This window comes from Suncus etruscus, chromosome 1 (genome assembly GCF_024139225.1).
Source record: "Suncus etruscus isolate mSunEtr1 chromosome 1, mSunEtr1.pri.cur, whole genome shotgun sequence".
Classification (NCBI taxonomy): Eukaryota; Metazoa; Chordata; class Mammalia; order Eulipotyphla; family Soricidae; genus Suncus; species Suncus etruscus.
Genome location: NC_064848.1, coordinates 190,617,120 through 190,640,428, shown reverse-complemented (window position 1 = coordinate 190,640,428; position 23,309 = coordinate 190,617,120). Strand labels below are relative to the sequence as shown.

The window sequence follows — 23,309 nt, the reverse complement described above, 5'->3', positions numbered from 1 at the left end:
TGAGAGAACTGATTGCTACACCAGGGCAATCAGCAGGACTACGGCTGGCCCACAGGCCCCTTCTGCGCCTCTCTTTCTTCTCCACCCTGAAACCTTGCCACTTGCTCTCAGTGGCCATAATTCCTTCCTCTGACGACTTGAGCAACCACCTGTCAACTAGAAGTATGTGTGTGTGACCTTTTTCATGTGTGTTTGTGTATGTAAGACCTTTCTTACATACATATAATATAAAGACCATATGTGTATAAAACTTTTCTCATGTATGTGTTTAAGATCTTTCTCTTACACACACCTTTCATATGTGTGTAAGTTCTCTATCAGAACTTCCCTGTAAGAGCTCCAGTCCCAAGTCCACTCCAGCTACCAGAGCACTCAGCTTCTCCCCCCTCCCAGTGTGGCCTTCAACCAATCATGAGCCTCCTGAGTGGTCACTGACTCTTCCATGAGGAAACAGCTTCAGACACCTGCATTTTCTAATGAAGTGCCCCTTAGCTCCAAGTCTAGGGCAAATGTCAACCCAAGTATGTGAGATCATTAGCTGTACTAAATATTGCACATCTGAGTCAGCACCATAGTACAGCAGGTACTTGGACGCGGCCAACTAGAGTTCAATCCCTGGAACCCTTATGGTTCACTGAGCTCCACCACCAGTGATCCCTAAACACAGAGACAGCCATGAGCACCACTGGGTGTGCCCCCCAAATTTACATAATAGGTTACTTGAAAGAGGAAGGGATTGGGGCCAGAGAGATAGCATGGAGGTAAGGCATTTGCCTTACATGCAAAAGAACGGTGGTTCGAATCTCAACGTCCCATATAGTCCCACGAGCCTCCCAGGAGTGATTTCTGAGCATAGAGCCAGGAGTAACCCAAGAGCACTGCAGGTGTCACACACACACACACACAGAAAAAAAAAAAAAGAGGAAGGGATTGGGGCCAAAGAGATAGCAGAGTGGTAGGGTGTTTGCCTTGCATGCGACCAACCAAGGACAGACTATGGTTTGATTCCCAGTTTCTCATATGGTCCCCCGGGGCCTACCAGGGGTGATTTCTGAGCAGAGCCAGGAGTAACCCTGAGCACCACTGGGTGTGACCCAAAATCCCCCCAAAAAAAGAAAAGAAAGAGGAAGGGATTGATGTAATGCTCTTCCTGGGATAAATGGGTAAGGGTATTCCTGTAGACTGGGCTTCCTTCATATTCTGGCAAGGAATGCTCCCCATATTTCACGCCAATACCCCTGTCTGAATATAGGCCACCTGTTGGTATAGATGTAGGAGCACATAACCCAGTTAGTGGAAGATCTAGACATCCTTATCCTATCATGTCTCCCTGGTGATCACCCCACAAAGCCTTCTCTTCCATCACCTTTGGAGCCAGTTCTGGGCAAAGAAAGGCAACAGGGGAGCAGGATGAGGAAAACTCTGTCTTCCTACTCATTGCTATTCTCCTAGCCATTTAATGAGAGATTGGAAACAATTGTCTGCGATCAGATTGAGAATTTTCTGTGGATTCCTGGTTGAGCTTATCATCAAAAAGTCAAAGAGTTGTTTATGGAGAGAAAATACCCTAAATGAAGCCTGGAAAAGTGCCTGCTAAGCAACCACAAAAGGATCTGGAAAAGTCAGAGTTTGATCAGTTGTTTTAAGATCATTCAAGATATGCAATGTCATCTATCTAGAAAGCTTTCCTGGAAGATCAATGTGGATTTTTCAGGGGCCCAAATGTCGCATAGTTACTTTCTACCCAGAATTACTCGGTTGCCCTGTTTCTCTTTTGATTTCAGAAGAAAGGAAGAATGTTGTCTCACTCCATAAAGCTCTTTCCCCAAATATCTGGGCTATGCACTATCCATAGAAATAGAATGTGGAGGGGGTGGAACAATAGCACGGTGGTAAAGCATTTGCCTTGCACACGGCCAACACAGGACAGATCAAAGTTTGAATCCTGGCAGCCCATATGGTCCCTGAGCTTACCAGGTGCGACTTCTGAGCACAGAGCCAGGAGTAAACCCTGAGCACCTTTGGGTGTGGCAAAAAAAAAAGAAAAACAAAAAGAAATATAATGTGGAGGATCTGGAGAAATAGTACAACAGGTAGGATGCTTGGCTTGCACATGGTTGGCCTGGCTTCTATCCTCAGCACTCCATAAGGTCCCCCCTAAGCACTGCCAGGAGTGATCCCTGAGATTAGAGCCAGGAGTCAACCCTGAACATCACCAAATGTGGCCCAAAGCAAAAAAATAAACAAGAAACAAAATATGAAAAATGTAGAGATTGTTCAAGAGATTGAAGTGCACGCTTTTCATGCAGAAGGCCCAGACATTGTATTTCCCCCATCCAGCACCACTGGGAGTGACTCCCGAGCATAGAGCTGGAAGTAGCCCCAAACATTTATAAATGTGATGGAAAAACAAAAAAATAATAATAAAATAGAATATGAATACACTTTTGTTTGACTCTTTATGTTTATGGAGCACTATAAATGAGGGTGGCTCTGGTGAGGTTTGGGATCTAAGTTGGCCACCCACACAAAGAACATACAACCCAGTGCTTTGAGCATCTCCTCAGATCTCTAGGAGTTACATTGTTTTTTTGGGGGGGAGTTTGTTTGGTTTTTAATTTTGAGTTACATCCAACAGTGCTGAGGAGACCACTTGGTGCCAGGGATCAAATTCAGGCCTCCTAAATGCATAGGCCCTTTGAGCCATCTCTCCTAGTGGAGAAGGAGGTGGAGGAAGGTGAAGAAAAATGAGGGCTGCAAAAGGAGAAAGGGAAGGAGAAAGAGAAGCAACAGCAACAGCAGCTGGTGAAACTATTATGTATTTGCTGGGAAAACCTGGGTCTGTACTAATACTGGGGTGTTTTTTCCTGGTTCTGTGCTCCGGTGGTGATGAGAAAATTATAATGCATTGTTAGGCATTAAGCTGGAGTTTTTGGGTGTGGCCCAAAAACCAAAAAAAAAAAGCTGGAGTCAGCTACATAGAAGGCAAGCCCCTGTAATAGCTCTTCAACCCCAGGTAACAGTAAAATTTTTATTTGTTTTGGGGCCACACCCACCAACACTCAGGAGTCACTCCTGATGGGACCTGAGGAACCATATGGGATACCAGAGATTGAATACATGTAGGACAAGTACCCTACCTACTGTACTATTATTTTCTGGCCCTTAAACTTAAATAAGTATTTCACTTAACTCAATATAGCAAAAATTATTCAACATATCATCTATTAAAAAGTTTGGTGTTCCCGGAGAGATAGCACAGCAGCGTTTGCCTTGCAAGCAGCCGATCCAGGACCAAAGGTGGTTGGTTCGAATCCCGGTGTCCCATATGGTCCCCCGTGCCTGCCAGGAGCTATTTCTGAACAGACAGCCAGGAGTAACCCCTGAGCACTAACCAAAAAAAAAAAAAGTTTGGTGTTTTTTTGGGGTTTTTTTGTGGGTTTTTTTTTTTGTTTGTTTTTTGGGTCACACCCAGTGGCACTCAGGGGTTACTCCAGGCTCTCTGCTCAAAAATCATTCCTGGCAGGCACGAGGAACCATAAGGGATGCCGGGATTCGAACCACCGTCTGTCCTGAATCAGCTGCGTACAAGGCAAATGCCCTGCATCTGTGCTATCTCTCCAGCTCCCCAAAATATTAATGAATATATAAATGTATTTTACTCTCCTGAGCCAGAGTACAAAAGGTACAGAAGGTAGAGGTACTAGACTGCATGTATCCAACCCAGGTTCTATCCCTGATACCTTATATAGTCCCCCTCCCTGAGCACAGAACCAGGAGTAAGCCCTGAACAATGTAGGATGTGGCCCAAAAATCCACCCCCCTTAAATTTGGGGGGGTTTTGGGGGCCACATCTAGCAGCACTGAGGGGTTACTCCTGGCTCTGCACTCAGAAATCACTCCTGGTAGGCTCAGGGGGTGGGAGAACCACATGGGATGCCAGGAATCGAACCTGTATCCATCCCAGGTTGGCTGCGTTCAAGGCAAATACCCTACCATTGTGCAATCATTCCAGCCCCTACCCCCCAAAGTTTTACATTATTTTGTCATAATTTTTGAAATCTGTTGTGTATTTCCCACTAATACCCTGTCTCAGTTCACCACAATTCCCATGCACAATACCACTTATGTCTGAAAACTGCTGTACTAGACAGCACAAGCCTAGACCTCGGCTGTCCCTTCCTGAGCACAGACTCTGCACTCTGGGATGGAAGGTGGAGAATGGAACTCTAGACTCAGCATGATTGCCCTGCAATGACCCTTGGAGGAGCCAAGGGAGAGAAACAGTATAGGGAGCTTCCCAGGTCAGAGAATTAATTACAGAGAAGGGAGGAATGAAACTGTCTATTAAACCTTTCTCTCTGAGCAGTAGGGAGGGCCAAGAAAGTACTCTCACATCCAAGCCCTAGGGTTCCAAATCTACTTTTTTTTACTTCATTTCCTTCATGAAGACTTCCCAGATTATCTTCCCAGCCTAAAAGCTTCTTTCCTGAGTGTTTTCAGCATTATGAACTAAAAGTACTTCTTCACTGAGTTGACACCCCAATTCTTTTTTTTTTTTTTTTTTTTTTTTTTTGGTTTTTGAGCCACACCCAGTGACACTCAGGGTTATGCACTCAAGAAATCACTCCTGGCTTGGGGGATCATATGGGACGCCAGGAGATCAAGCCACGGTCTGTCCTAGGCTAGCACGTGCAAGGCAGACACCTTATGGCTTGTGCCACCACTCTGGCCCTGAGACCCCAATTCTGTTTTGTTTTGGTTTTTTTTTTGGTTTTTGGGTCACATCCAGCAGCGCTCAGGGGTTACTCCTGAGCTCAGAAATCGCTCCTGGCAGGCTCAGGGGGACCATATGGGATGCCAGAATTCGAACCAATGACCTTCTGCATGGAAGGCAAACGCCTTACCTCTATGCTATCTTTCTGGCTCTGGCACCCCAATTCTTAAGTAGACACACCACATTCCATGGATATGAGATGAACATCTACGTTGTGCCATTCCACTATCTAGGGAATACAGTGGCCAAAAAATATGGAAGAAGGTCATTTTCCTAGAATAGCTTAGAGATGAAGGCAGGTCAAAAAATAAACAAATTTTTTTTCTTTTTTCTTTCTTCTTTCTTCCTTTCTTCTTTCTCACTTCTTTCTTTTTCTCTCTCATTCTTTTCTTTTTCTTTTTTCTTTTTGGTGTTTGAGTCACACCTGGCAGTGCTCAGAGGTTACTCTGACTCTACGCTCAGAAGTCACTCCTGGGGGGCCGGAGAGATAGCATGCCTTTCATGCAGGAGGTCATTGGTTCAAATCCCAGTGCCCCATATGGTCCCCGGTACCTGCCAGGAGCAATTTCTGAGCCTGGAGCCAGAAATAACCCCTGAGCACTGCCGTGTGTGACCCAAAAACCACAAAAAAAAAAAAAAAAAAGAAGTCACTCCTGGGGCCCGGAGAGATAGCACAGCGGCGTTTACCTTGCAAGCAGCCGATCCAGGACCTAAGGTGGTTGGTTCGAATCCCGGTGTCCCATATGGTCCCCCGTGCCTGCCAGGAGCTATTTCTGAGCAGACAGCCAGGAGTAACCCCTGAGCACCGCCGGGTGTGACCCAAAAACAAACAAACAAAAAAAAGTCACTCCTGGCAGGCTCAGGGGACCATATGGGATGCTGGGATTTGAACCATTGTCCTGTGTGCAAGACAAACACTCTACTGCTTTGCTATCTCTCCGGCCCCTCTCTCTTTCTTTTCTTTCTTTCTTTTTTTTGTTTTTGTTTTTGTTTTTGTTTTTGGGTCTCACCTGGCAGCGCTCAGGGGTTACTCCTGGCTCTACACTCAAAAAATCGCCCCTGGCAGGCATGGGGGACCATATGGGATGCCCAGATTCAAACTATCATTTCTCCTGGATCAGCCGTGTGCAAGACAAATGCCCTACTGCTGTGCTATCTCTCTGGCCTCTCTTTGCTCTCTTTCTTTCTTTTTTTTTTTCTTTTTCTCTTTCCTTTCTTTCTCTTTCTCCCTCCCTCCCTCCCTCCCTCCCTTCCTTCCTTCCTTCCTCAGGGTTTACTTCTGACTCTGCTCAAGGATCACTCCTGGTGGGTTTTTGGTATTGAATCTAGGTTGGCCACATGCCAGTCAAGTGCCCTGGCAGCTGTATTATCTCTTTAGCCCCTAGTAAACAAATTTTCAAACAAAGCAACAAACAGGTAATGCCAGAGAGCGATAAGTCAAGGGGAAAAAATATGTGAGTTCCTCATGCCTATACAAAATTATGAAGCAGAGCAAGTCAACCAAAAACTATCTGACATTGTCTCACTATTCTGTGAGTATACTGAGACCAGGAGACAAGGAGTGGCTTGGTGAAAAATACAGAAATGGGGAAAGAACCCCATTTAACTTTGTGGGTTACTTTCTGAGGTGCTGCCAGGCCAGCCTGGCAGCTCTGTTTCCCCCCCCCCCCCCCTTTTAGGCTGGGCACATTCCAAAGAATGAGTAAGCAAGTTTGCCTTCTCTTTCTCCCCACGGAGAAGAGTCAGCATCTGTAATGGAAAGCAAAGGAGAATCTTGCAAAAACAAACACAATCAGAAGCAGAAAATCTCATTTCAGCAATCTTGAAAACCCAGCTGTCCTGCTTCCCCTCCTCCACTGAGCAATTCCCCAGATTTACTAGAACCAGGGAGACTCAAAAGATAAGTTGTCCCCCTTTCTCACCCTCCCACCATTTCAGTCCATTCACTGGGGACAGAGCCCAGGATTAGCCCAAGGGCCTAAACCCTAAACAAATTCCACAGAGAGGAGGAACTCTAGAAGCCTAGCAGGGGTCTTCAAACTACGGCCCGTGGGCCACATATTGTATTTATTCCCATTTTGTTTCTTCACTTCTAAATAAGATATATGCAGTGTGCATAGAAATTTGTTCATAATTTTTGTTTTTACTATAATCTGGCCCTCCAACAGTCTGAAGGACAGTGAACTGGCCCCCTGTTTAAAAAGTTTGAGGACCCCTGCCCTAGAGTGTCTCCAAGATCTGAACCTCCAGGCTTCTGTTGGCTGTTGAATTGAGAGCTGTTGGTGAGACCCTGATAGAGGATTTGGGGTCCCTCTGGGGGAGATCCAGGACCTGCACTGTGCCCACTCCTAAGGCGACCCCCTAAGTTCTCTTCCAGAGCCTGCATTTTTTCCCAGACTCAATCTCCCTCCCTAAGCCAGGCGGTGGGATTTATTTCAGGAGTTGTTCTCGCCCACTCAGCCTGACGTCTGTGAGAAGCTGGGTGAAGAGGGAGTCCTCGCCATCTGCCTACCATCACCATCAGCCAGGCAGTCCCAGAAGGGGGCTCAATTCCCAGGCTGGGCCCGGAATGTCAGCATGCCTGCACATCCTCTGCTGAATTGCTGATGATTTCATGTCTTACCTCCCCAAAGACAAAGTCATTACAACATCTACCTACACAGCCCAGAACATAAAGAAGCTGGAAATCTGTGGATGGAGGCAAGGACACTGCACAAAATTCCTCTTTCCACCTACTCCCTCGGCATAAAGACACTTTAGCATAGCTCTGAAAACCTGAAATTATATATATATCCTTTAACATAGCATTATACTTCTGGAAATGTCTAACAAGAAATCTCCCAGCAAAAGTACAAAGAAAGAGCCAGGGAATTGGAGAACAAGAAAAAGAAAGTACTAGGGGCCAGAGTGATAGCACAGCGGTACAGAAACGGGTTTGATCCCCAGCATCCCATTCATCTAGTTTCTCCAAGACTGTTAGGAGTGATTTCTGAGTGCAGAGCCAGGAATAACCCCTGAATGACACCACGTATGGCCCCAAAACCACAAAAAAAAAAGTGCTGAGAAAACAGCCCCAAGGACTGGAGAGCATCCTTTGCATGTGGGAGCCCCAGGTCTATCAACAGGACCCCTATAGTTAAACAACAATTCCAGGTACATTCTAGGTATGTGTACCAGATATATTATATAAATATAATTTATATATTATATAAGTATATAAAGAAGTATATGTTAGGGCTAGAATCATAGTAGGGCATTTGCCTTTCACACAGCTAATTTGGGTTTGATATCCAGCACCCCAAACTGCCCCCTGAGCATATCATGAGTGATCCCTGAGTGTAGAGTCAAGTAAGTTCTCACATCTTTGATGTGGCCAAAAAACAAATATAGACACACAGACACATGAAAAGATGTGATCAGAGTTTCCAGGGTCCTTACCCTGGAGATTTCCGCCAAATTGGATTGCTAGATGGCAGTTGATTCAATGAACTCTCATACAGTCATCCAAACAAATGAGAGCAAGCTCTATGTCCTAACATTGGATAATGGCCTAGAAATAAGTGAGCAAAGCAAAATTACAGCAACATTCCCTGGGCGTGACATAGACACACCCTTTTGCTATGTGCAGAGCAAAATGACCTGGAAGATTATTTACAAAATTCTATTTACCATGCTTAACTAGTGCCTAAGTTTAGATTTTGTGGTTCTCTGTTTCGTAAACTTCTTTCACAACAAATATCTAGTACTTTTGTTATTCACAGGGGAGGAGAGAGAGTTTTTGAAAAAAAGAAGAAAATACCTTCCTCTGGCTTATCCAGGGGATGAGATCTCATGATTATCCTCCCCTAAACTCCCCAGCCTGCAGATGGCCTTGGAAATCATGCTTGGCTGCAACCCGCCCACCCCTTCCAGCCCAGAGCTAGCCTAGGCTTCCCTTTTGGCTTTGAACTCCCACTGGCCAGTTGGAAGAATAGGCTGTCCTGTGCTCTCACAGTGCTTCCACGGAATTCTGGCTTTCCTTGGTGGAAATATTAATCTAAACAAAGACTGAGGGAGGCAGAGAGATAGTATAATAGTTAGGACACTTGCCTTGCATTCAGCTAACCTATGTTTTATTTCCCAACAGCCTATATAGATCCCAGGTAACATTAGGAGTGATTTCTGAGCTCACAGCCAGGAAAAAGCTCAGAGCTGAGTGTGACCTGAAAAAAAAGACTGAGGGCCAGAAAGAAAGAAGCTATAAGAGCTAGAGAGAAAGAATACAAGGGTTAAGGTACTTACCTTGGATATGATAAATCCTAGTTCAATCCCTGACACTGAAAGATGTGACCTTGGGCCCGGAAAGATAGCACAGCGGTGTTTGCCTTGCAAGCAGCCGATCCAGGACCAAAGGTGGTTGGTTCGAATCCCGGTGTCCCATATGGTTCCCCGTGCCTGCCAGGAGCTATTTCTGAGCAGACAGCCAGGAGTAACCCCTGAGCACTGCCGGGTGCGGCCCAAAAACAAAAAAAAAAAAAAAAAAAAAAAAGAAAGAAGGGCCGGCGAGGTGGCGCTACAGGTAAGGTGTCTGCCTTGCAAGCGCTAGCCAAGGAAAGGACCGCGGTTCGATCCCCCAGCGTCCCATATGGTCCCCCCAAGCCAGGGGCAATTTCTGAGCTCGTAGCCAGGAGTAACCCCTGAGCATCTAACGGGTGTGGCCCGAAAAAACCAAAAAAAAAAAAAGAAAGAAAGATGTGACCTACACCCACCCCTCAAAAAAAATTTTAATGAAAGAGTTAGAATGCAGGTTTTGCATGGAACCCTGGGCATGATCCCTGAAACACAAGGTTCCTATAACACTGTTCTATGTAGTCCCAACAACAAAAAATAATAAATTCTTAAAAAGAAGGGCCGGAGTTGTAGCACAGTGGTAGGGCGTTTGCCTTGCATGTGGCTGACCAAGGACGAACTGAGGTTCGATCCCCTGGCGTCCCATATGGTTCCTTAAGCCAGGAGCAATTTCTGAGCAAAGAGCCAGCAGTAACCCCTGAGTGTCACGGTTGTGGCCCAAAAACAAAAACAAGCAAAAAAGAATATTCTACAATGTAGAATCAAACAAGGTTTCCTGAGCCCCGCCCAGAGGAATCCCTGAGCATAGAACCAAGAGTAATCCCTAAACACCACTGGGTATGGCCCAAGAAATAAAAACAAACAAAAAGGAAGGAAAAAAGTCAAGTCTGAAGGCCCGATATACAGTGGGTAGGGTGATTGTTTTGCATGCTCCCAACCCAGGTTCAATCTCCAGCATCCCATCTGGTTCCCTGAGCCCACCAGGAGTGATACCTGAGTACAAAGGCCAGGAGTAACCCTTGAGCACTGCTGTTTGTGGCAAAAAAGATTGAGAGGTGGGTCCAGAGAGATAGCACATCGGTGTTTGCCTTGCAAGCAACCAATCCAGGACCAAAGGTGGTTGGTTCAAATCCCGGTGTCCCATATGGTCCCCCGTGCCTGCCAGGAGCTATTTCTGAGCAGACAGCCAGGAGTAACCCCTGAGCACCGCCAGGTGTGGCCCAAAAACAAAACAAACAAAAAAAAAAAAGATTGAGAGGTTGGGTGGGATACGGCTCAATGGAAGAGTTCTTGTTTTGCACATATGAGGCCCTGGGTTCCATCCTCAACACTGACCCCCCCCCAAAAAAAAAAAAAAAAAAAAAGATGGAAAAGGACACATGGTCAGTGTGAAAGAGCAAGGGAACATCTGGCCAGATTTAAGGCAGAGCTCTGCTGGGCTTTGAAGATAAAAGGCTTCAGGCTCAGGAAGATGGGGGTGGGGGTCCTCAGTTAGCCCTAATCTAATCAGGGCGGGAAGCTGGTGGAAGTCAGAGTTCTGCCTGATTTGTTGCTCTGAACTTGTTGCCTGCCCTAGGACTTGAGAGAGCCTGCCAAGAGGAAGGATTTGGAATGATCACTAAATGGCGTGAGCCAAGTTGAGGCCTCTTTGGGTTTTCTTTACTTCTTTTTTGGGGGCTTTGGGCCACACCCGGTGACACTCAGGGGTTACTACTGGCTATGTGCTCAGAAATTTGCTCCTGGGCCAGAGAGATAGCATGGAGGAAAGCCGTTTGCCTTGCATGCAGGAGGATGGTGGTTCAAGTCCCAGCATCCCATATGGTCCCCCGAGCATACCGGGAGCTAAGAAACCTAAAAAAAAAAAAAAAAGAAAAGAAAAGAAATTCGCTCCTGACTTGGGGGGCCACATGGGATGCCAGGGGATCAAATCGCGGTCTGTTCTAGGTTAATACGTGCAAGGCAAATGCCCTACAGCTTGCACCACCACTCCGGCCCTCCCACTGTGGCTTTTTGGGCATGAGAGGCAGAGGCAGACTGGGGGAAGTTATGGGGCCACTGCCCTCTTCACACTTTTAAGGGGTTAGGAAAGGGTCGATGCCCAGAGCAAGTGACCTCCATATGGACAAGGTAAGGAGGTGGCTGGCAGTAATAGGGCCACTCAGATGGGAGTCCCAAATCCAACTTTCCCTCCAGAACATTCAGTCCCTGTCCTATCAAATCCTGTTCCCAGAGACCCCTGAGTTCAATCTCCATTACAGAAATTCTTCTTAATGTTGGGACCAGAGAGATAGCACAGCGGTAGGGCATTTGCCTTGCATGTGGCCAACACGGGACAGATGGTGGTTCGAATTCCAGCATCCCATATGGTGCCCCATGTCTTCCAGGAGCGATTTCAGAGTGTAGAGCCAGGAGTAACCCCTGAGTGCCGTCAGGTGTGACTCAAAAACCAAAATAAATAAATAAATAAAAATTTTTAAAAGAGAGAGAAATTCAACTTAATGAAACTGAACAAGGAGATTTACTACAATCTGCTCTTACCCTTCTAAGTCAGCAGCCCAGAACTCAACATGCAGAATCTCTGGACAGGCCTGGAGAGCTGAGAAATGTGTCTCTTGTCCAAACTAGCCCAGATCCACCTCACTGTAGAGGAAAGTGATCACTTCCCTCTCCACTTTCCCTCCCTTTCACAGACCAGTGCAGAGGAATTATTTTTGTGCCATGCCCTGGAGTGCTCTGGGGGGTGGTCTCTGGTAGTGCTCAGAAGATTCAGTGCTAGAGATAAAGCTGGGCCTTCTGCATGCAAAGTTCACTGAGCTCATCTCTCCAGAATTGTTCTCAAGTTCATGATCTTCACCCTTGAAGCCTCATCCCTCCTTTCTTCCTAGGTAACTTGACCTTACCTGCAAGACCCCTCCCATTCCGGGGAGTGGTCTTGGAAGGTTATATAAAGCCTTTGACCCAGGGGATTGGGCGCTCTCAGCGCTTTTGGTCTTTGGCCAGCATGGAGGTCAAATGGAAGATGGCTGAAAGGAGTTAAGATGCAGGGCTAGTTAAGAATAGAAAATGAGGGCCCGGAGAGATAGCACAGCGGCGTTTGCCTAGCAAGCAGCCGATCCAGGACCAAAGGTGGTTGGTTCGAATCCCGGTGTCCCATATGGTCCCCCGTGCCTGCCAGGAGCTATTTCTGAGCAGACAGCCAGGAATAGCCCCTGAGCACCGCCGGGTGTGACCCAAAACCAAAAAAAAAAAAAAAAAGAATAGCAAATGCTTGAAAGGTTATTATATAGGCCACACATGTGGTGGATAGGGCATGAATAAAGTTGATGCTTCCTGATGCCTGTCTCTGGATGAGTGATTCAAACCTGGGACCCTACAGCTGAATTGCCTTTGTTTTTGTCTTGGGGTCCACACCTAGCCATACTCAGGGCTTCTCTTTGCTCTGCATTTAGGAATCACTCCTGGTGGTGCTCAGGGGACCATAGGTGGTGCTATGAGTTAAACCTGGGGTGACCATGTGCAAAGCAAATAAATGTCCCTACCCTCTGTACTATCACTCCAACCCCTAAAATAGAGTTTTCTAATAAAAAATTTTCAAGTCTTCCCTCTCCCCACAACCTTCTCAGAGTAACTGGCTTCATCTCACTCTTACTTGTTGCCAGTATCCCCTTCTGTATCTCAACAGTTAGTTATACCATATGAAAAGTAATAAAGAGCTGAGGTCCTAGGATTTTGTGAGAGAGCTCCAGCCCTGGACTATGTCCTGGGGAGAAGTTTCTCTAACTTGATCCAGAAGATGGCTGTCTGGCAGAGCCTAAAGCAAGAGTTGGCACCGTGGAGGCAGGCCCTCTGCTATGAAGAGGAAGTGCCTTGGCAGATATCTATGTCCCAAATTCGGAGTCTTTAGCCCTCAAGTGACCTACAGTGGAGAAAAATAACCTTGGAGATATTGAGGCAGAGACCTTTGGGGTGGCAGAGGGCCTTCGGGTCACCCCACTTTATCCCTATTGCCAGACTGCAGCCAAGGACACTGCTGAGGACTAAGAGGGATGAGTCACAGGTGTACAAAAGAGGGCCCAGGTGGCAGAGTCCCGACCCAGCAGAACCAGCCTGGCAGCTCAGCGGGGCACATCCAGAGCTGACGCGCACCTGGGCACGCTTCCGGATGTGGGCCTACACCCACCCCTGTCCTGCCAGCCCAGGGCAAAAGCAATTGGGAATTGGCCTCAATTCAGCAGCCCTCAACTCCTCAGGATTGCCAGCACCTTCCTTCTCCCCCTCTCCAGGAGCCAGGACTCTGCTATTGGGGAATCCCCATTTGCACAACAGGTGGGGGTAACTGGCAAGATAAGAACAGGTTCTGGGTTTTCTTAGGCACACTTGGCCCTGGTGCCGGTAAGGGGGTTACCCTGAAGGTTTGAACAAGGATCGAAGGCATTTCACTCCCATCACACCTAATATTGGTGCTTGCCTCCTCTCCTAGAGAGTGAATGGGGTTCCACAAGGTACCAATAACCACTATCATCACCCCCTCAAGGGACTAGCTATAATGCTCAGGGCTAGAAAACTCAGGCCATAGTTAGTGGGGCCAGGTCGGTCTGACCCAATCCTCCCCATACTGGCCACAGCTGCCGCCAATGAGCTGCAGTCAGCAAGACTGAGCTCAGCTCGCTGGCTTAAATCCAAGGGGGAATTACTTTCCATTCTCACAGCATCCCCAAGTGTATGGGGGAATGGGGTGTTCTAGGGTGGGAGAATGTATCATATCAACCTGAATAAAGGGAAAGTAGGTCAGGAAGAGTCCTTTAAGGGCTTATCTATAGAGTTCTAGAAGGTATTCTCAAGAGTAAGGAAGGATCAAGGAACAGCACTGAGCAGCAACATCTGGAGAAATCTGTATGGGCCAGCTGGTATCGGGGATGAAGGGGGGAGGATGAAAAATAGGAAAAAATGAAGCCCACCTCCTCCCAAAAAGGGAAGACATTAGCAATAGTGTAGGGGTTTCAACTTCGCCAATAATTTCTTAAATATACAATCTAATTTTTAGTGGTCTTCCTTTCGCAAACTCTTTCCAAAATGATTCTTCCACTGCCTCCTCCCTCACCCCCACTCACACCAGCATATAACTCTAGACTTGGGCCAGAATGATAGCACAGAAGGTAGGGTGTTTGCCTTATCTGCTGCTGATCCACGTTCGATCCCCAGCATCTCATATGATCCCCTGAGCCTGCCAGGAGTAATCCCTGAGCACAACCAGGTGTGGCCCAGTAACCCAATAAATAAATAAATAAATAAAACCCTAGACTTCCCTTGGGTAAAGGAACAAGACAGGAAAATGCCAGATCAAAGCTATTGTGTCATCAGTCTTTAATAACTTACAGGCAAATGCTAAAAAATAGTTAAGAATAATGATAGAGAAAACATATGTATAAAAGGGTTGGGGTTGTAAAACATAGGGGAAGGGTCCGTGGCATGTTCATACAGACATAAAGACTTGTAACTGGCCTCTCTAGAAAAGCAGCCTGGGGGGTCAGGGGAGAAGGACTCCTCAGGAGAAGGCAGGGAAGGGGGGGGCAGGGAGGAGAGTCTTTGCTCATCTCAAATGCACCTTCTCCAAGCAAATTCCCTTTGCCCCAGAACAGTCCATCCAAAAGCTGGAGAAGCCCAAAAAATAAAAAAGAGGGTCGAGGTAGAGTCACAGTTTACACTGAACTTTCCAGAGTCCTGCAGCTCCCCCCCTCACACCCCACCTCCTCCAGAGGTGAGGATGAAGGAGCCATATGGAGGAAGACATCCCAACCTTGTTTCCCCCAAGATGGCACAGAAACCGGGACTCCCAGTGATGCCCCTTGCTCCTTCACCAAGGTGGGCATGTCCTGACCCGGGAGGGCTGAGTGAGGGGGGGTGTCACAGGCTCTGCCAGGTTCTATCCAAGTGTGCAGACCCCAAAACTGTTGGAAGGGGCAGCTGTCACCGTCTCTTCTTGCCAGCCCTTGCCGCCTTCTTCCTCTTGAGGATCATCTCGTACAGGCGCTCCAGGCCTGGCTGCAAGCCCTGCCCGTCCACGGCGCTGCAGCCCTGCACATGAGTAAGCGTAGCTGCAGATAACTCCCTCACTGCCAGCCTCTTCTCCACCTCGGCGGCACTCAGCGCCCCAGGCTGGTCCTGCTTGTTGGCCAGCACCAGCACGGGCACCCCCTGATTGTCCGAGGCCCTGCTGATTCGGTGCAGCTCCACCTTGGCTTCCTCCAGGCGCTCCGCCTCGGCAGCGTCCACCACGAACACCAGCCCGTCGGTCCGGCGGGTGTAGGAGCGCCACAGGGGCCGCAGCTTCTCCTGTCCCCCGACGTCCCACACTTGGAAGGTGATGGCACGCGATCCGCCCAGGGCCACCCGGATCTTCTCGGTGTTGAAGCCCTTGGTGGGGACGCTCTGGACGAATTCCTTGAACTTGAGGCGATAGAGGAGGGAGGTTTTCCCAGCCGCGTCTAGTCCGATGACCACGACGTGCAGGGCTTGGAAGTGTGGCAGGAAGGATGCAGTAGGTGCCATCTCGGTCAAGTGGTTTCCCATGACTAAAAAGTGGAGGAAGGTCTGGGGCGAGGCTAGGCGGAGAAGGAGGAAGCAAGCTCTAGGAAAACACACCGGATTTTGCTAGAAGGGAGCAAAAGCCAGGAGAGAAGAAAAAAAGGAGATATTTAAGAACCCCAACTTGCAACTTCTTCATCCTTTCCTGAGCCAGCACAGCAGCCCAGGGTTCCTTTCTAAAATGTGTTTTCTTGGGGGTCGAAGCGGTGGCACAAGCAGTAATGCATCTGCCTTGCCCAGGCTAGCCTTGGACGGACCTGGGTTCCATCCCAGGCGTCCAATAGGGTCTCCCAAGCCAGGAAGAGCCCCTGAGCATCACCGGGTGTGGCCCAAAAACAAACAAAAATGTTTTTTGGCTTTTAAAAGCAATTGCATATGCAGCAAGGCAGTCCCCGTCCCTGCAAGCCGTTAACAGCACATAGGCGATCTAGAAACTCCCTGGGGATCAGGGGCATCGAGGTGGCATGTGCGGGTCCCACCGGGACAGCCTAGAATCGGCTTCCAGCATGTACACCACGACCTGTTTTCCACCCCCTAGCATCCCGGCGGGAAGGGACAAATTGGGCAGCGCCTTAATAGCGGGGGACGCTGGAACCAGAGATTGGGGACGCGGTGCACAAGCTCCAGGCGATTGACACGCCCCATCTAATCGGTGACCTCTTTCCCCCCGGCTCCCCAGGGCTCCAATTCCCCAAATCCGGCTTCGGGGACACGTCTCAGCACGGCCCGTATTGCCTGTCCCTTTCTTTACCTTCTGTCTGCCGCGCTGTCCCCGCCACCAGCCGCTCAGCCGCAGTCCCAGGAACGACCCAAACCGAGGTCCAACGCGCAGTGTGACTGCGGAGCTGTCGGCGAGCGCGTCTTTAAGTACCCTGGAGTGACGTCACGAGGCGACAGCCTATCAGAGGCGCCGTAGGGAAAGGGGCGTGGCGTGGAAATCCACATCGCTGCGGCGAGATGGACGTTTGCCCGAGTGCTGGTCCTTTTAGTCCATCCTCTCTGCATCCTCTTCTCATATTTGGAATTAAATTCGGGGTGTACCCGGGTGGAAGGGGGAGCGGGGCAAAATGAACAAGAGGTTAAAAAAAGAACAGCCTGGTAGTGCCAATACCGCCCCATCCCCTCCTCCAAGGACTCCACCCGCAATGCCCACTCCCTTCTCCAGGGTGTGCTTGAAGATGCTTAAGGGGGTTCCCTCCTTTGCTTTTCTAGTTTAATATTCAAATATGGACAAACCCCGAATCCCCATAAGCTTAGCCTATTAGCGCTCTTGAGCTTCACGGGAGCTGGTGAGTTACGAGCAAAGATTTTGCTGCATTCTGTAAGGAACTAGAGCTCAGAATTGCTTCATGACTAACCTTAAGGTAAACAGCACTGGCAAGGAATAGGAGGATTAATCCGGTACCTGAGCTCTGCATTCCTTAGTTATCCATCTTCTCTCATCAGAAAGCTCGAAGTATTTCAGCAAAAAAAAAAAAAAAAACTTCAACGGCTCACTGGTCACTGCTGACCAGCTGCAGTTCCCCACCCCACAAGGGCCTCTCTTACTATAGCAAAGACCAAAATTTTCGCTAGATGGCTGTTGACCTTGTTCCCACTGAGCTCTTTCTGAGCCAGAGACCTGGTACATAGAGAATGCACGGCCCCCTGGGCCTGGCAGAGAGCACTTGGGGTGAGGGGTGGGAGTTGTGGGGGCACGATGACTTACAGGGGAACTCAGTGGCAAAACAGAGAAACTCATTAGTGGATCTTCATAATCAGGAGGTAAGAAGTTGTTGCATTTCAGAGATCGAAGAAATATATGAAATAGATGCTTCTGGAAGGTTTTTTTTTAAATTTACTCCTATAAGAGGGAACACAACTGGGTGGCATTTTGTTGTTATTTGGTTTTGTTTTATGGGACACACCTTGTGGCACTCAGAGATAATCTTTTTTTTTTTTTTTTTTTTTTTTTGGTTTTTGGTTTTTGGGCCACACCCGGCGGTGCTCAGGTGTTACTCCTGGCTATGTGCTCAGAAATAGCTCCTGGCAGGCACGGGAGACCATATGGGACACCGGGATTCGAACCAACCACCTTTGGTCCTGGATCGGCTGCTTGCAAGGCGAACACCACTGTGCTATCTCCCCGGGCCCAGAGATAATTTCTGATGGGGCTCTGGGAACCATATGGGATATAGGGGCTCAAATCCAGGTCAGCCACTTGCAAGGCTAGCACCTTACCTCTGTACTATAGCTCTAGTCCTGGGGTATATTTTTCCAGCCATTGCCATCCAGGAATCCCTAACCAGGAAGAGAAGTAATAAATGGATATTCTGACCAAAAGGACAACAGTGATTACCTGGGGGTGAGGAAAGGGGTATCAAAGGAAACTGAGACTGAAACACAAATTGCCCTCTGGAGGGGGATTCCTGTATTTATGGTGAGCTTCAGTGTCAACCTTTTAAAAGTCTGTCATCAGTTGCAGGGAATGGTGCATAGTTGTGAAGAGGAAGTCCATGCCAGCCAGCATGGACTGGCCCTTCCTGCCCCCTTGCTTCCCATCTGTTTCTCACTAGCCTGCTTAACCACCTTCTTCTCTCTGCTTCAAAACCATCTTCCTAGTGTCCCCAGTAAAGCAGGGGGGCTCTCCAAATCACTGAAGAAGATCTTAGGAATGAGTTTATAATAGCTCAGCAGGGGCTGTGGCCATTTGTAGTAGGGGCTCAAGCACCGAGCTGGATTTAAGCTCCGGAAATTAGAAGAAAGCAAGACAGACAAGGCCAAAAGGTAGGTAACCACTCTTCCCCCTCTAGTGGCCACTGAGTGTCAAAATCTAATAGAGGAACTTCATATACATTTTTTCTTTTTTCTTTTAGTTTTGGAGTGGGAATGGGAGCTACATTTGATGGTGCTTAAGGACTACTCCAGATTTTGGATTTAAGAATCATTTCCAGGGCCCGGAGAGATAGCACAGCGGTGTTTGCCTTGCAAACAGCCGATCCAGGACCAAAGGTGGTTGGTTCAAATCCCAGTGTCCCATATGATCCCCCTTGCCTGCCAGGAGCTATTTCTGAGCAGACAGCCAGGAGTAACCCCTAAGCAACGCCGGATGTGACCCAAAAACCAAAAAAAAAAAAAAAAATCATTTCCAGGGCCACAGTGATTGCAGAGTAGGTAGGGTTTTTGCCTTGATGTAGCCGACCCAGGTCAATCCCCTGCATCCCAAATTATCCCCTGAGCCTGCCAGGAGTCCTGAGTGGTTTTCTAAGTAGAGAGCCAGGAGTAATCCCTCAGCAAAGCCATGTGTACTCGTCCATCCAAGAAAACTTGTTTCTGTGGTGCTCTGGAACTACAGGAATCAGCCCTGAGCTTCCAGGGCTAGGGCTTCCAGCATGCAAGCAGTCCTTTGAGCCACATCCCTTAAGCCCCTTTTCCTTTTTCAATCTGTAATTCCACCCAGGAAGTAAGTATGGTAATCTAAGAATTTCTTTTTATTTGGGGACCACAACAGTGATGTACACACCACTGGTATTGGATTGTGTGTGGGTGGAAAAATGGGATGTGTGCTCATGGTTCCATTAGGATGCCTATGATTAAACCTGGGCCTCTAGTCTGCTGAATGTGCATACTAGCCCTACCTAGTACTGTTACTTTTTTAGCTGTTGTTTTCTGTTTTGAGGAGATCACACCCAGCTGTGCTCAGGGGTTACCACTGCTTGCAACTAAGGACTTCAGGGAACCAGAGATCCAACACAAGTTGGCTGCCTTTAAGGCAGTGCCCCACAGTACCTTACCTACTGTACTATCTCTCCAGCTCTTTTAGTACAGTTATTCTAAAGAGAAGCACAAAATTAGGTAATTTATCCTACTTGATCTAGTGAGAAGTGAACCAGAACTGACTTTGATCAAATGTTACAATGGCCCTTTAATGGAAAGGCGCCAAGGAACTGAAACGCACAAAAATTTACCCAGAGCTCAGCCAGTCTTGTGTTTCTGCCCCATCTTTGAACCCTTGTTATTCCTCCTGCATCTCCATTGCTTCACACCCTACATGAAATTCTCACTGGACTATCTGATAAAGGAGCTGAAACTGGCAATCCCACCCCACCCTTCATCTTTCATCTTGGCTAGGAAAGGTGTTGATGAACAAATGGGAAAGAGGAGGTGGGCAGAGGAGGGTAAGGAGGAGCCCCTCCCCTATTTGTCAAGGGAGCACTAAGCTGTGGCTCTACCTCAGCCTTTTCTCCTCCAAAGGGAAACTCTGTCACTGCCCCAGCCCAAGACCTAGACCCAGAGAGACTCCCTCTGTTAATTTAATCCTTGTGTTTTCTAGCAGCCTCATTTAAGCAGCCCTTTCTCCTTTTTAAGATTAACAGCCCAGGGGCCGGGTAGGTGGCGCTGGAGGTAAGGTGTCTGCCTTGCAAGCGCTAGCCAAGGAAGGACCGCGGTTCGATCCCCCGGCGTCCCATATGGTCCCCCCAAGCCAGGGGCGATTTCTGAGCACATAGCCAGGAGTAACCCCTGAGCGTCAAACGGGTGTGGCCCAAAAACCAAAAAAAAAAAAAAAAAGATTAACAGCCCATGCCGGAGAGATAGCATGGAGGTAAAGGCGTTTGCCTTTCATGCAGGAGGTCATCAGTTCGAATCCCGACATCCCATGTGGTCCCCCGTGCCTGCCAGGAGCAATTTCTGAGCCTGGAGCCAGGAATAACCCCTGAGCACTGCTGGGTGTGACCCAGAAACCACAAAAAAAAAAAAAAAAAAAAAGATTAACAGCCCATGAGAGATTCACCCAGGGGTGATTCAGGCATTTAAGAATCATGCAGTTCCTACTAGGTGCTGGGAGCCACGCTAGGTTCCAGCCTACAGCCCTGAGTCAGATGAATTCAAAGAGCTGCTTTCTGGGAGATGGCAGGTCTGTCTCCATCTGGAGATTATATTGTGTAGGAGTGAAGAGGATAGATTTGAGGTCCTGGGATGTAACTCCTTAGCAAAACACTCGCCTTGCACATGTAAGGTTCTGGCTCACAAAGAAAGAAGAGGAATGGAGGAAGGGAGGGAGAGGATAGGTTCAGATGGGGATCCATGTCCTCAGAGACAATAAAACTGGGTGATCTGACAAAGATACTGGGGGCAGGGCAGGACTTTACATAAAAGGAGAATGAATTGCTCTGGAAGGTCTCCCCATCTTTAGAACCAAGGTTGAAGTGATCAGGAATCCAATAAACATTTAGGAGAGAAGGACTGGCTGGGCTCTCACTGTTTCCACCTCTTGTGTGTGTGTGTGTGTGTGTGTGTGTGTGTGTGTGTGTGTGTGTGTGTGTGTTTTTGTTTTTGTTTTGGGGCCACACCCAGGGTGCTCAGGGGTTACTCCTGGCTGTCTGCTCAGAAATAGCTCCTGGCAGGCACGGGGGACCATATGGGACACCGGGATTCGAACCAACCACCTTTGGTCCTGGATCGGCTGCTTGCAAGGCAAACGCCGCTGTGCTATCTCTTCAGGCCCTGTTTCCCACTGGCATCAGATTCCCCCAGGTGCTGGACCTGTCCCTAGAGCTATCTCCCATGCCAGCCTGAGCCTTAAGCCTGGTTCCTCTGAGCAGAAGTTTTTGTGCCATGCCTGACACACAGGAGGCAGGCAGGAAAACTAGCATCAATTGGTGCATATAGGATGGAATTATTAAATGACCTTGGGGTCATTCCCTGAGTATGGGAGCTACTTTTAGCCTGAGTTCTCTGGCCTGGGGTCATGGGAGTTCTGTGGATATTGGGTTACCTGGGATTCCTCATAAAATCCTGCTTTTTTTTTTTTTTTTTTTTTTTTTTTTGGTTTTTGGGTCATACCCGGCAGCGTTCAGGGGTTACTCCTGGCTCTATGCTCAGAAATCGCTCCTGGCAGGCTCGGGAGACCATATGGAATTATGGGACTTGAACCACCGTCATTCTGCATCTAAGGCAAACGCCTTCCACTGTGCTACTCTCCAGCCCCAAAATCCTGCATTCTTTTTTTTTGTTTGTTTGTTTTGTTTTTTTTGGGTTTTTGGGTCACACCCGGCAGTGCTCAGGGGTTATTCCTGGCTCCAGGCTCAGAAATTGCTCCTGGCAGGCACGGGGAACCATATGGGACGCCGGGATTCGAACCGATGACCTCTTGCATGAAAGGCAAATGCCTTACCTCCATGCTATCTCTCCGGCCCCAAAATCCTGCATTCTTGAGATAGATAGTATAGAAGGTAATGTAGTTGCCTTGCATATGGCTAATTACAATTTGATCCCTGCTATCACATATGGTCTCTTCAATACCACCAGGTACCACTCGTGAGCACAGATCTAGGAATAATCCCAGAGAAATATATATGCTCCCACAGTAGAAAGAATGAAATGGAGGAACCAAGAGTACAGTGATTAGGGTGCATAGCTAGCAAGTATCTGAGCTAGGTTTGGCCCTTGGCTCCAAAAGTCACTAGGCAACACCAGGTATATCCCTGGAGGTCCCTCAGCACTGACATGGTAGCCCTAGTGAACCCTAGCCTGCAAGACCCACATGCTAACACATCCTCTCAAGCTCTAGCACTAAACTGCTGGCCTGGTTGACCTGGGAAACTTGGGAATGACCCTCAGACCCCAATAGCAAAGCATGAGATCTAAAAATTAAAAATTAAGGGGCTGGAGAGATAGCATGGAGGTAAGGCATTTGCCTTGCATGCAGTAGGACAGTGGTTCAAATCCTGACATCCCATATAATCCCCCGAGTCTGCCAGGAGCGATTTCTGAGCCTAGAGCTAGGAGTAACCCGAGTGCTGCCGCGTGTGATCAAAAAAACAAAACAAAAAAATTAAAAATTAAAATTAAATGAGGGAGGGGACGGAGAGATAGCACAGTGGTAGGGCATTTGCCTTGCATGCAAAAGGATGGTGGTTCAAATCCCAGCATCCCATATGGTCCCCCGAGCCTGCCGGGGGCAATTTCTGAGCATAGAGCCAGGAGTAGCCCCTAAGCGGTGCCGGATGTGACCCAAAAAAAAAATTGAATGGAGGAGCTGGGGATGTAGCTCAGAAATACAACACTTGCCTTGCATGTAAGAGGTCCTGGGTTCAATTCCCAACATCACATGTTCTCTAAGCCCTTGAATGAACTAGCCCTCAAGCACCACCATGTGTGGTGACATTCAAACAGAAGAAAATAAAAACATATTTTTCCTCATAGAAAAACAGCAATAGGGGCCGGAGAGATAGCATAGAAGTAAGGCGTTTGCCTTTCATGCAGGAGGTCATCGGTTTGAATCCCGGCATCCCATATGGTCCCCCGTGTCTGCCAGGAGCAATTTCTGAGCCTGGAGCCAGGAATAACCCCTGAGCACTGCCGGGTGTGACCCAAAAACCACAAAAAAAAAAAACAGCAATATATTAAAAACAGGCAAATAAACAAGCATGTGAGGGTGCCTGAGAGATAGCACAGCAAGCAAGGCTCTTGTCTTGCGTGTTGCCGGGTGGGGTTTGGATCCCAGCATTTCATCTGGTCCCCCGAGCCTGCCAGGAGTGATCCTAAGTACTGAGTCAGTAAGTTGTGATCAGTTGTTGTGACCAAAAAGAAAAAAAAAAAATTTGAAACAAAATCAAAGTGTCCCTTTCTCACTACC

The 23,309-nt window shown here is 48.0% G+C and overlaps 1 protein-coding gene across 1 annotated transcript; it reads right to left on the bottom strand.

Moving 5' to 3' along the window:
• Positions 1-14,453: 14,453 nt before the first annotated feature.
• On the bottom strand, positions 14,454-16,511 carry ARL4D (ADP ribosylation factor like GTPase 4D). Its single transcript, XM_049781387.1, has 2 exons — positions 16,443-16,511; positions 14,454-15,757 (listed from the first exon to the last, which is right to left on the bottom strand). The coding sequence occupies exon 2, from the start codon at positions 15,674-15,676 to the stop codon at positions 15,074-15,076; it is 603 nt and encodes a 200-aa protein (XP_049637344.1). The 5' UTR covers positions 15,677-15,757; positions 16,443-16,511; the 3' UTR covers positions 14,454-15,073.
• Positions 16,512-23,309: the final 6,798 nt, after the last annotated feature.